Source organism: Meriones unguiculatus, chromosome 17 (assembly GCF_030254825.1).
Source record: "Meriones unguiculatus strain TT.TT164.6M chromosome 17, Bangor_MerUng_6.1, whole genome shotgun sequence".
Lineage (NCBI taxonomy): Eukaryota > Metazoa > Chordata > Mammalia > Rodentia > Muridae > Meriones > Meriones unguiculatus.
The window spans coordinates 61367346-61380810 of record NC_083364.1 but is presented as its reverse complement, the minus strand read 5'-3'; the positions used below and the strand labels follow the sequence as shown (position 1 = coordinate 61380810).

Sequence of the window (13465 nt, the reverse complement as noted above, 5' to 3'; positions counted from 1 at the left end):
TCCCTTCCACTGGTTTCTTTCTTCCTAAACAATCCCTCCCACTTTTTCAAAGACGGACAGACAGATAGATAGATAGAAAGATAGATACAGATTTCATGTATGAGAGAAAATGTGATATTCAGCTTTCTGAATCTAGCTTAGTTTGCTCAACATGATGGTGTGTAGTTCTATTCATTTTCTTGCAAATAACATAATTTTGCTCTTCATTACTGAATAAAGCTTCATGGGATACAGATGCCATATTTATTCATCTGTTGATGGGAACCTGGGCTGATTTTATGATTGGGCTATTGTGAGGAGTGCCTCAGTAAGCATGAATATGAAAGAATCCCTGTGGTGCAATAACCTAGATTCCTCCAGGTACACGCTACAAGCCGTATGGGTAGATCACGTGGTGTATCATTTTAGTTCATTTGTTCATTTGTTTGTTTTTGCTGATTTCCATAGGGAATGAATTTGCTTTCCCACGAGCAGTGAATAAAAGTCTTTTTTCTTATCTCTCTCATCTACCATTTGCTGCTTGCTTTCTTGATGGTAGGCGTTCTGACTCTAGTGATTTTGAACCTCCTTGTGATTTTGATTTGCTTTTTCCTGATAGCTAAAGATGCTAAACATTTTTTCATACATTTTCTGAATGTTTGTCTATTCCATTACTCTGATTCTCTTAAAGTTTTAGGACTTCAAAGATAGATACTAGAAGAAAAAGGAAAGCTTCCAAAGAGCTTATTGTCCATTCAAACACTTTTTCTTTGGGCAAAACATCGAATCCGGAGAATGAGAAATGAAGGATTTTTCAAATATCTTCATTTTCTCTGGATCATTTTTGTTGTTGTTGTTACATTTCAGCATTAACTCTTTGTAATTTCACTACCTATGTATTGATTGGTCAGTCCTCTTAAGACAACAGGGCTACATTCTGAAACTTAGATGTGAAGCAGATCTGCAATACAGCTGCATTGTGTGTGCTGGGCTCCTCCCCTGTTATCAGCACGTTCACATCTGCAACCCACTACCTACTTGTTAGGTGACAAGCTTTGAGAGCAATTGGGAAAACAGAGTAAAAACGTCACTGTTATGGCTTCAGTAGCCTCTATGTCTCTGACTTCCTGTCCCTCCTTTGTTCCCTAGTGATTAAGCTTGCTATGTAAGAGAGCTATTAGTAATGAAAACGCCTTTGAGTCCCCTTTGATTAGCATCTTTTCTTCTCCAGCTCACCAACATATGGTCAAACAACGAGCAATGACTGTGGTTTCAAATCTAAAGAATTATGCTATTTGTACATTCCTGGAACCTGGAGCAAGCATCTGGTGGTTAGAGCTTCTTGAAATAACAGAAAGAAAATGAAAGAAGACAAAAAAAAAGTATCTTAGTGCTTGGGGATGAAAACACGTAGACAAGATTAAGCCAGTTAAAGAAAGGGGATCCAGGGTGGCCAGCGGTGGGTGGCTGGGGGGAGGGGCATTGGAGGTAGTGAGGGGTGGCTCCATAGAACTCAGACAACCTGAGTTCCAATTCCCAGGACACACACAGAGCCGTCTGTGTAAGGCAGCATGCATATGTAATTTAAGCACGCCTACAGTGAGATGGGAGGTGGGCCTAGGAGACGCCGCAGAACCCTGGGGTCCAGTTAGCCACCAGCTGCACTCGGACAAACCACAAGCAAGGTGGACAGTGAGGACTGAAAGTGAGGTTGTTCTCTGACCTCCCTGTGGGAGCACCCCACGTGTGTAACGGTACAGGCTGCCTCATTCTCTCCCACACACAAACATGCACATACATGCACACTCTGTATACACACTACACATGTGTACAAATGAGACTTCTATTTCGTTTAACACAGAGATTTGAAACCATGCCCAAGGCTTAAGGGTATCTCTCTCTCTCTCTCTCTCTCTCTCTCTCTCTCTCTCTCTCTCTCCCTCTCTCCCACATGTTACAACTAGAAATAAACTATATTTAGTATTCCCCACCAGAAAAAAAAAAAAAAACTTTGAACATTTCTTTATCTCTGTCTCATGTGAGCTCAGAAGCATGCTAGTTTCAGCCCACTATTAGATTCATGCATTTTTTACTTAAAATTACATCTTCTACATTAAACGTCTTTCCTTTATTTATTTATTTATTTATTTGCATTTTATTTTAAGATTATTCTGGCTCACATTTTCCACTTCCAGACAGCACTGGGCGAAGAATTTGAAATGAAGATGTACTGTTCATTTTGCACTGGTGTTCATTTGAACAAAGATCAAACTGGTTCTTCTTTTTTTTTTTAATTGGGGTAGTGTAATAATTATTCTGCTGGAGCTGCCATGAGAAAAATACTACCAACTGGTTGCCCTGAACACCAAAAATCTAGTCTTCGTAGTTCTGGAGTCCAAGACCAAGGTGTCAGCAAGCCTGGCTCTTCTGGAAGCTTCTCTGGCTCACAGACAGCCGGCTGCTTCCTCAGGGTGTCCTCACATGGCCTTTTCTCTGTGCCTGCAGATCCTCTGCTGTCTCTTCATCCTCCTATGGGGAAACCAGTCATATTGGGTTATCCCCTTATGACTTGATTTAACCTGAATTACTTTTTTTTTTAAGTCTCCTTTAATACAGCCACACTGTCAGTTAGGGCTTCAACATGCGAATTTAGAGTAAATGCAATTCACAACAGGTAGCAATTTGGCTTGTCAGATGTTTTTAATATCTTCCCTTTGGGTAAAAAAGAAAATCTCAAGAAGGAAAGTGATAAAATTCATGTTCACCATGTGAAAGTTGTTTGAAATACAAATTTGTATGCATGTGCCAATCATTTGGATAAGGATATCATTTACAAGTCAATAAATACATAGACAAAGTCACCATTAACTGTTGCTTTACACTGCCCTGTGGAACACGTCTAAGACTTAACAAATGGACAGGCAAGTAGGTGAGATGACCCCAGCTTCCTTAGAATATCACTTAATGGGGGGCTAGAGAGATGGCTTGGTGGTTGGGAGCACTGGCTCTTCTTCCTAGATGACCCAGGTTTGATTCCCAGCACCCACATGGTGGGTCACAATGGCCAGTGGTTTCAGTTCTGGGGGACATGAAACCACCACACATGCAAGAAAAACACTGACACACATAGTAAAGAAGAAATGAATCACAACAAAAGAATATCACTTAATGTTCAAGACAGCATTTACAATATCTTTTTAGTGCAGTTGAATAGGGTTTGCCAAATTTAATAAATCGAAATAGAGGATGCATGTTTTCATTATAGTAGAAGAAAGATGATTTATTTATTCATTTATGGCAAATGCCAGTCTTATGTGCTAGCTGGAACACACCATTCCAAAAAAACTCCTTCGTGGGCTAGAATTACAACAGCCCACTGCTGCCCCAAGGCAACTGTTTTCTGTTTACCTAGAATTCACTTTTAACTGTGGGTCCTGGGTGACTGTTGTTGTTTAGTTGCTTTTCTGGCAAACTGGCCTTGGTTAAAGATTAAGTATGTAGGAACATGGCGGTGTATATGATGAGGTGGCTCCTCAGTTAAGAGTGCTGGCTGCTCTTCCAGAGGACCAAAGTTCAGTTCCCAGCATCCATTTCTGGTCACTCATAACCACCTGTGTAACTCTAGCTCTGAGGGAGCAGACACCCTCATCTGGCCTTCATAGTCATGCTCTTTCTCTCTTCTCTCTCTCTCTCTCTCTCTCTCTCTCTCTCTCTCTCTCTCTCTCACACACACACACACACACACACAAATAAATAAAAAATTTAAAGGAGAAAATAAGAAGAATGACACCTTCCCCCTTTTCTGCCCACCCCACCCAGTTAAATTGCTTTCACTAACTTCATAAATGTAATTTTCTGGTCTCTCCTCAATAGCTTTTAGCAGACCTCTGCACTAAAGCATGGAAATCCTAGGCCTCAGGCTCCTGTCCAAGCTCCTTCTATGATATATGACTGCAACACATCATGATAAGATATCTGTTAAAATATCAACTAAAATGAGTTATGTTATATTAAATTATGTTCTATTAAGTTATATTGGTTGTGTACCCAACTCCCCAGGTCAAATATTTATGCTTATCTACCAGCATTCCATCCTGCCATCTGTATGTTTGCACTAGCAGACTTCAGATACCAAGGAATATCCGATTCTTGGCCTCTGATTCTGGGACTGCTCACTCAGCTGTAAAACCAGGGTCCTAACACATGCTCTCCAGGAAGCTCTGAAATCAGGGTTCCACGAAGTCTCGCATTTGCCTTATGAAACCTACATTGTCTCTACTTCGAATTAATCCTTTTTCTCTTGAAGTTCACAGTGTTTCGAGTGTTAAGAAATTAAACATAATACTAAAGAATTTCACCTTTAAAAGATGTTTGCCAATACTAAAATCATCAAGAGTGAAACAAAATACATAGATTTTGTTCTCTGCTCTGCCCCCACTCTTCCCTTAACACAGATTCTGTGCACATTGTGAGCTCAGATACTGTGCCCATGAAAATGCTGATGATGTTGGATCAATCCCGTGGTGGAGGGTTCTGACTGATGAAAATAATTTTTCTGAGAACTGAAGCCTTCTTCCAGGTTTGAGTTAGACGGAGCCGCGCCTTGTTCTCTACCGCCATCTAGTGGCGCCACCGTCACCTACGTCTGTGCAACGCGGCAATTTTGGGCTGAGATTATTTTAAAGATTACTATAAATCAAACGGATGAATTGTTTTATTCTTATCATCACAGTAAAGGGGGATTTACAGAGTGTTTCAACATATGAAATGTAATAAATGGTAATAAAAGTTAAGTGTAACACAATGACAGACGTTAGCATTTAAGTCGTATAAATTTGTGCAATTTATTCTCTTTACAATATTCAGATGTAAACTTGAACACTGAAGGAAAAAAATGCAAAGTACCTTAACATATAAAAAATAAAAGCTTTCCTACTCCTCTGCTCTTGTATCATGGTAAAGAATATTTTTTAATAAATGTAATCATGGCTGAGGCAAAGCAAGAAAATAACATTCTTCTCTAAATGTGGAGTTGGTACAGGCTACTCAGCCTGTTTAACCCATTTGTCTTCAATTAGAATAGAACTTTAGTCTCATTATTATTTATAAACGTAATACAGTGCTTAATGAGTGTTGAATAATATTTAGTTTTTAATGTCCCATAATCTGGAACTTTCTCCAAATGGCATAATAGTGTGTTTAATTGTGTGAATCTAAAGTAAAAATAAATTTCTCTAATGAATGAAATAAAATCCTTCCAAAGTGAGACTTTCCCCCCCATTAAAGCTATTTTTTTCCTGAATAACAATTATAGGGGGGAAATTCTGCCATTATGACATTATCCCAGCTCTCTATTTCAATTTAAAGTGCCAACAGTATTATCAAGCAACTTACGGATTGCAAACAAGAGACATTTAAATGGAATGTGTGTGTGGGTTAATATCCTTGTGAGCCAACTGAGAAATATCCTATTTATTTTATCTCAGGGTGGGAAAATTCCCATACGGTGGACAGCCCCGGAAGCTATTGCCTACAGAAAATTCTCCTCAGCCAGCGACGCCTGGAGCTACGGCATTGTCATGTGGGAGGTGATGTCCTACGGAGAGAGACCGTACTGGGAAATGTCCAACCAGGATGTAAGTACACGGACAGCTCTGCCTTTCTGGGGAAACAAGCACGTAAGCTTTCAGGGGGAAATCTTCTTTTGATTCTCTCTCAGATCAACCCTTGTTTTGTTGCCGGCTTCTCAAGGGACTAGAGGGAGGGCGGTCTGGAGAAACTGAGGAACATTCCACCTCTAGCTGACTGAGTGAGCTGGGCTGCGTGCAGGACACGCGTCTTACCTGACACAACCTCGTTGTTCTAGGGGAGCAAGGGTGCCCGCCTACAGTTAAACAAAAGAAAGCGTGTTGTTGTTTTTTCATTTCGTCCACAGGGCAATTCCGTGCACCACTGTAAAGTCCAAACTAGCCTAGGATTAGATAGTACGTTAAAAAAAAAGTGACTGCTTTCAGGCAATGCACTATCGATGAATGTCATCTCTCAACGTTCTTTGAGATCCATAATCTTCTGTGTAATCTCTCTCTCTCTCTTTTGGTTCTGTTTTATCTGTAGCAATTACATTTGTGGTTGATAACATTACAGTGCAGATAGGTTCATACACTCAGCCTCTATGATCTCCCCACAGTCATAGAGACAGTAATAAGAATTATAGATATCCCAACAATGCAAGGCGGGGCAAGGTCAGAGCAGACAAATGCGTTCTCTCTGCGCTGTCTCATCTCATAATCCAGGTTTGTCTAATTGGCTTGCCTTCCTCAATGCACCTGATGGTTTCTAAAGCCATAGTGATAGGAAATAAGCACTGATAAGACTTTGAACCCATAGATGCAAAGCTAGCTATGTGACTGTAAATCATCCCTAAACACACACGGAGCCTAATTAACTGCAGCATTGCGTTCCTTTACTCCAGTTAAAATCTGAAGAGGCGCTGACGGCATTTATTTCAGCAAAGGATTCACGTTCTTCTTTCTCGAGTGTAACATTCTCCTGATCTCTGCCAAGGCACCAGAGGTAGACAGGACTTTTGTGGGGCAGAGCAGATACAATGAGGATGCCAAGGCGCAAGACAGATTGCTTGGGGAGGCAGCTTCTGCGGGGAATGGCCATTTCAACTCAGAATACCACGTAAATTGATCTTAATTGTTACCTATTGTAGTCCAGATCCTGTTGTCAGACTCTCCCTGCCTGGACTGTGCCCAAGAGTTCACCCAGCAGTTCTGGACATAGATCTTGATGATTAGCATCCAAGACGACCATTTAGAGAGTGATTTTGTCTATTACGCCTCATTTGGCCACAGGAGCTGTATCTGGAACAGGAGAAGAGATTATAGCCAGGAATCACCTGACACTGAGCCTGTTCTCATTTGTTCTGAGCACCAGGCTGAACTTTTCTCCACCCAAAGCCAAAGTAGGCTCTCAGTCGCTGTGGTTTCACCATCTTGTATGAGTTACCAAAGAATATTCAAGGAGGAGAGAACAGGGAGAGAAAAAGTGGAGGCTGGAGTTAGGGAGCCAAACTTTGAGGCCTTCAGATCAATACATTAACAGATAAAAGCAGAATGTGCTAAAAAAAATCTCTTACGTTTCTCATGAGTACGTTCTTCTGCTACAAAAATGGGGGCTGGAATTCTATTTAACTAAACATACTTCCCAACTGCTCGGCCCAAATACTGTCTATTGCCCATTTGTCCTTCATTGCACCTTCATTTATTCAGGTATGGTTTTACACTTGGCCATTTCCAACCTAGATGCTTTCTAAAAAAAAAAAAAAGTAATGAGACAGGGAATGAAAGTCCAGCTAGTTCTGTTTCAATGTTTTATACACTTTTGCTGCATTTTAGTGAGTTTAACAAAGCTGCGGGCGTAGATCAAATGGAACATTACAATGTTTTATGGTTTCTAATGAGTTTAGGAAATTTCAGACAGTATTTAGGAAATAGTTTTTCTATTCTGCAGACTATGGTGTATTTTATTACAATGAACAATTCTGAGTCTGCAGAATCTGTGTTAGTGAGTAATATAATGAGTTTCCCAAAGGTCAGTGGAATTGTACATTAGGGAAGGAAAATGAAGAGAGAAAGAGAAAAGCAGAATTCACAGAACTATCCCATAAAAATGAACAAAATATAATAGCTGGTGCCAGATGCTTAGCCACTCAGCGAGTCCTTATTAAACATGTGCTAGTCGCCAGACCGGGTGTGCATGGGGGGCAAGCCTGCAAGAAGATCAGTCCTCCACTGTGTTAGATGAAATAAACAAAGTGCAGAGAGACGGATGCTGAACACTGTCCCTCACAGGGACGGTAAAGAGGATGATCACATAGCACTAAGGAAAGGCTGGAACTTAACGAGGTTCTAGGAAGAAGAGCTAAGAGGTGCATGCGCAGAGGTCAGACAGCATATACTTCCAGATCAGTATTCTACATTGCACACTAGGTACTACAGAATACGACCAGTGATTATATATCTTGGGTGTTTTGTTTTGTTTTGTTTGCTTGTTTGTTTGTTTGTTTGTTTGTTTTTCAAGACAGAGTTTTTCTGTGTGATCCTGACTGTACTGGAACTAGCTCTGCAGACCACGCTGGCCTTGAACTCAGAGATCCCCATGCCTCCTCCTCCCAAGTGCTGGGACTAAGGGTATGTGTCACCGTGCCTGCACAGGTTATATATTTTGTAAAGAACTTGATGAAAGAAGTCTGGAGATTTTCAGGGCAAAATAATAATAATAATAATAATAACAACAACAACAAATGGTTACAGCGGTGGAAATGTCATTACTCTAATTGATCTTACTCGCTGTACACCTGTATGGAACTCTCACTCTACTCCGGAAACATGAAAGAGAATTAAGGAGACATTTTTCACTTACAGGAACCCACTATGTCACCACAGAGATGACGTTCTGGTACTTTATAAGTCTTACACACACATTCAATTTGATTGACACTGTCAAGGACATAAGCTATGCTTTCTTTTTTTCAATGTAATAAAACACTATATGACTACAATATGGTTATTTAAAATATGCAAGCATGCAAATACTGTCATAAAGGGTTTTTCTGATTATTAATGAAAAAAACAACACAAACTAACTTGAACAAAAAGACTTTTTGAATTAATTTTTTTTATTAATTACGATTTATTCATTTTGTATCCCAGCTGTAGCCTCCTCCCATCCTTCCTCCCTCTTCTCCTCCCATGCCCTTCCCCAATCCACTGATGGGGCAGTCCTCCCTTGGCAGCCCAGTGTACAAGCGGGTTTCCTAGTAAGGGGAACAGGGGCTGTCTTTGACATGAACACTGTGGCTGTGGCTGGCTCTTTGATCACCTCCCCCTGAAGGGGGAGCAGCCTTACCAGGCCATACAGGAAGACAATGCAGCCAGTCCCGATGAGACCTGATAGGCTAGATCAGGACCGCCCTTTATATATATATATATATATATATATATATATATATGAAACAGCAGGTTGATTAGCACACTGGATCTGGGCCTACAGTGCTTTAGTGTTGGCCTAGGATTCTAGACTCTTTCTCTCTACTCACCACACTTTCTTTACTGCCTCATTCCCTGAGGCTCAAGATTTCAGCATAACAATACGGCTATGAAGTCTTTCTAAACTTCCAGTGTTAATCCCAAAGTTAAAGAAGTCTGGCTGCCTCCACAAGGGCTCTGCTCAACCCTGATCTAAACCCACATCAGGGAAGCAAGGTCATTCATTATCCAAGTTGGTCTCCATGCCAGCCTTCTCCTTAAGGTAAATGGAGTACTAGGACTGCAAAATTTCCCATAGTCATATGGAGTGGGAGAAGGATTCCAAGTTGAAGGTAGTTATGCAGCTAGAATATGTGTAGGTTTCTTTGATTTGCTTGTTTGGTTCAATTTTTGCACACCCTTTTGAGGTATTTGTCATTATTAAGAAGAGCTTTGTTGTAGTCTCACTTTTGTGTGACACCAAAAAGTTAATAGGGTATTGCTGTATTCTAATCTAATAACCAGTCAAACTACAAAGACCTGCAGGGTCTTTTAGCATCAGCATGTCAGTATTTTGGGTTGAGGTGTGTCCTGAACATTGCAATTGATGCTTAACAGCACCACCAGCCTCTACATGCTAGATTCCAGTAGAATTCCAGTACTGAAACAACCACAACAAAGGCTCTGGTTATTGTCTTATCAGAGATGGGAGGATAAAAAAATTACCCCTCAGTGAAGAGCTACTGATAGTACAGCTAGAATGCTCTAAGTTCTGATCCCAGGCTCGACTGACCCAACACTTAGGCAAATGGTTTAAGCTTTCTGAGATTCCATTTCCTGGAGTTTAAAATAACCAACTGTAGCTGTTGAAGAAATACTACATAACTCATTGATAGCACCTCGTACATATGTATGTACATTGTTTTAATTAATCTTGGGTAGCAAAAGCTTGGATTATATGTGTTTACTATAAACACCTTTGTTGTTACTGTTTGATAACTTTTTTAAATAACAAGCTTTATTAATACATTAAGATATCAAACTACAAAAACATGAAGAGTATTAGAATAACAGAATAAATATATAAAACAAAGATTTAAAACATGAGAATGAGTCTCTACCTGTCAATAATAACCTTGTGTTTAAATGAACAAAATTTCCTAGTTCAAAATACAGACTAGGAGCTGAAGAGATGGCTAACATAAAACAGCTATATTTGGTGATTAGTTTACTTAAGATTCAAGATAATTCTCTGGGGTAGATGCCAGTATTTTTCCCATTTCCAGGTAAGAGAACTGGAGCTTAGGGAAAAAAAAAAAAAAATCAGTGATCTACCCAAGTCTTTCAAGTCCCTGCTTAATCCGAAAGGACTTACTTGCTTTTACCCCTGAACTGTAAAATCCAGGATTCAGAGGAGCCTGCATTCCACAACTGCTCGACCTAATAAGACCAAAGGATCTTTAATTATGCATGCTACTCCATCACGCACAAGTGTTTGCATTACTTTCTGCATGCAGAAGGACGCAGGCTGACCTATCGCTGCTGAGAAATACAAAGTCTCTTGCAGTTTTTTTTTGTCCCTCGGTGTTAAATTTTCATGAAACGCACTATCTTCTTGTTACAATTCTTACAAACAATTCAGTCAAATTTTAATGAATGACAGAACTGTCCCGTCACCCAAAACAATCAATCCTCAGGCAGATTGATGGTGGGGGATGTCTTGATGCTTTCAAGCGTGTGAAGTTCATCTTCCGTTTCTGTAAGTTAGGTCAAGGTAACGCTGTATGTTATTCTCATTCAAGTTCAAAATCATTTGTAATTTACTACGTAATGGGAATACATCGTGGTGCGTGAGCTCCAAAAATGGCACCAAGGGCACCGCGCTCCTCTCCGCTCCAAAATGTGCACCAGGTAATGATGCACGGGTGTTGGGGGAAGGGGGAAGCAACAGACGAACAGCAGGGAACAGGAAATAACCAAATCCACAGTCAGTAGGTGGGCAAAAGGCCAGCTTCCCTCAAATGAGAAGCGACTTCGGTAGAGCTACTGCTCTATTAGACTGTAATCTGGGATTTTGTTTTCTTTTCCCGGACACGATGATGCTAAAAAGGCCTTTGAAACTCGGCTGCCTCCTGGGTGCGCTCTCATTTAGACTCTGCCATGTAGCTCCTCCGCTTTCCCCTGAAGACCTCAGGGAACATCTCACTTAAGGCTGCTCGGAGGAAGCACAGTGCTGCTGCGGGGTTTGGGTCTTTTCTCCTCACTTTTTAAACGCTTTGTATAATAATAAGATGATAATAATAATGATGAGTTTTCCCTCTAGGTTACTTTCTGAAACTCACTTGAAGGGGGAAAATGGGGTGTATCTTTCAGGTTTTTATTTTTGAAAATAGTGTGGTTTGAAGCACCCTTCTGGAATTGACGAAGGAAGAAAATATCTGTTTTCTGTATTTCTTGATCGCCCTCATAATTCTATAACCCTTCTCAGTTAGGGGTCAGCGCTGCAGCCAAGACGGAAGGATGTACAGAATCCACTTACCTAGAAATGCAGTGTGATTTTATGACTCAGAGAGTCCAGTCGTTTTCAATTTTTTTTTTTTCACTGATTAGATTTTTCCGAACTCAACTGTATTATGTAATGGTCCCTGTGTAATGATCTGTGTAAGATACAGTAAATTGCTAAAAACCCATTCCTATCATTTCAACCTTCCATTTTACAGAGGGAATTTTTGCCCTGATTTGAATATGTATTCCACTGAAGTAATCTTGAAAATGGCCTCTTCTCCGCTTTTCAGGAATTCACACTCTTGGTGTCCAGGCATCTGGTTGATAGGCACTCTCTTAATTAAATGAGCACTAATTACAGCTGCCCGATGGATGGACGCCTGCTTCAGAGACAAGAGTAATAGGGAAGATGAAAGAATGCAGTGAATCTCCATTATAAATAATTCAGTTAGCAAAGCACGTAGAAGAAACCAGTAACTCATAGAGGTTAGTGCCACCTGGAACTTTGAGGGAAAAAAATAGCGTATCTAACTACATGATCACAAAACTAGGTAACATTCAGCATCTATAGTGTTTTCACACACACACAAAGGAGCTGCACCTTTACCCCTTTGATTTCCACTCAAAAGAAAAAAATTTGCCATTTTGGGCTCTTAAGGGTTTTTGGTTTTGTTTTTGCTTTGTTGTTGTTCTCTGCTGGTCATTTACATAAAGAGTATTTTACATTTCCTTTCCATTTGCACTCAGCTACTTTTTTAAAAAATAGATTTTTGAATAGTGTTAGTAGACCAAGGAACTGTAATATTAGAAGTCGCCCAATATGTTTCTGAATTTAAAATGAAGTTGCAAGGAAGAAAAGTTTGCTTTTCCCACCAGGAAAATGGCCTTGAGATCTGAAAATACTGCCTTCTTTTATTAAAAATAAACAAATAAAAGTTTTAAATAAATTAGTCTGGGACCCAGTCTTTATGTTTCTTAAAAAGTGTAAGTCACAGTAACAGATCTGGAAAATAAAAACTTGGTTCTGGCCGGTGTGGTGGCACACCTTTAATCTCGACACTCAGGGAGGCAGAGGCAGGCTGATAGCTGTGAGTTCAAAGCCAGCACGGTCAACAAAGTGAATCTAGGAAAGCCAAGGCTACACAAAGAAACTCTGTCTCAAAAAACCATTAAAAAAATTGTACTGCCATTGTTCAGGTCTTATTTAGGCAACCATATTATTGAGTTATCACAGATGTAGTTTTCCTGTCATTTCTTGGAGATACAAATGGATTCCCTGTTCTTCTGACTTGTGTAAGCTTTTCATCTTCTGCAATGTTCCCTGGGCCTTCCATTCAGGGGCTGTGTTAGAGATGTCTGCACCAGAACGGAGCACTGGTCAGTTGTTACAAAGAGATGCTTCTTTAATAAGGGTTAAGAGCCACACCTTTCTGTGGGTATAAAAATAAGTATTTAGAATGTAGTAAAGAATCATAATTTAGTAGAGGTTAAAAGTTATTCTCTAAGACTCATGGCCCCACTTGCCAATGGGTAGTTGGCTAGATTTTCACTACCAGGCATGATTTGCCAGTGTTCAGTGGGCCTTAAGTACAAGTGTTAATTACTTTCAAGATTTCAGTGTCACATTGAACCTTTAGGGGCATCTTGCCATGCTGGTCGTTGCTGTGGTTCACAAACATCATAGAGGATAGGGCTACTAATCACTTCCTTCCGATGGCAACCTGCAAAGCACCTTCTGGAACTATGAAAGTTAGTCCTCAGGGAGGAGGTTTTTGAGTGTAACTTTCAATTGTTAGAGATAATGATTGTCACCAGCAACTCTTTAACCTATGAGAGTCCTGTAATTCATACCACTCCTTATTCTTCTACTCTCTCACCAACCTATTAGGACAAATAACTCCATTTTATATAGTCTCTTGTGATATTCTGCTGTGCAGAGAATAAGA

The 13465-nt window shown here is 40.2% G+C and overlaps 1 protein-coding gene across 7 annotated transcripts in view; it reads left to right on the top strand.

The window, feature by feature from the left end:
• The window catches only part of Epha6 (EPH receptor A6), a 955104-nt gene that overhangs the window by 905837 nt on the left and 35802 nt on the right, over window positions 1-13465 (top strand). For all 7 annotated transcript variants that reach the window (XM_060370600.1, XM_060370599.1, XM_060370601.1 and 4 more), the window contains one exon: window positions 5466-5615. In XM_060370600.1, coding sequence (XP_060226583.1) covers window positions 5466-5615 — 150 coding nt within the window. The remainder of the gene's footprint in view (window positions 1-5465; window positions 5616-13465) is intronic.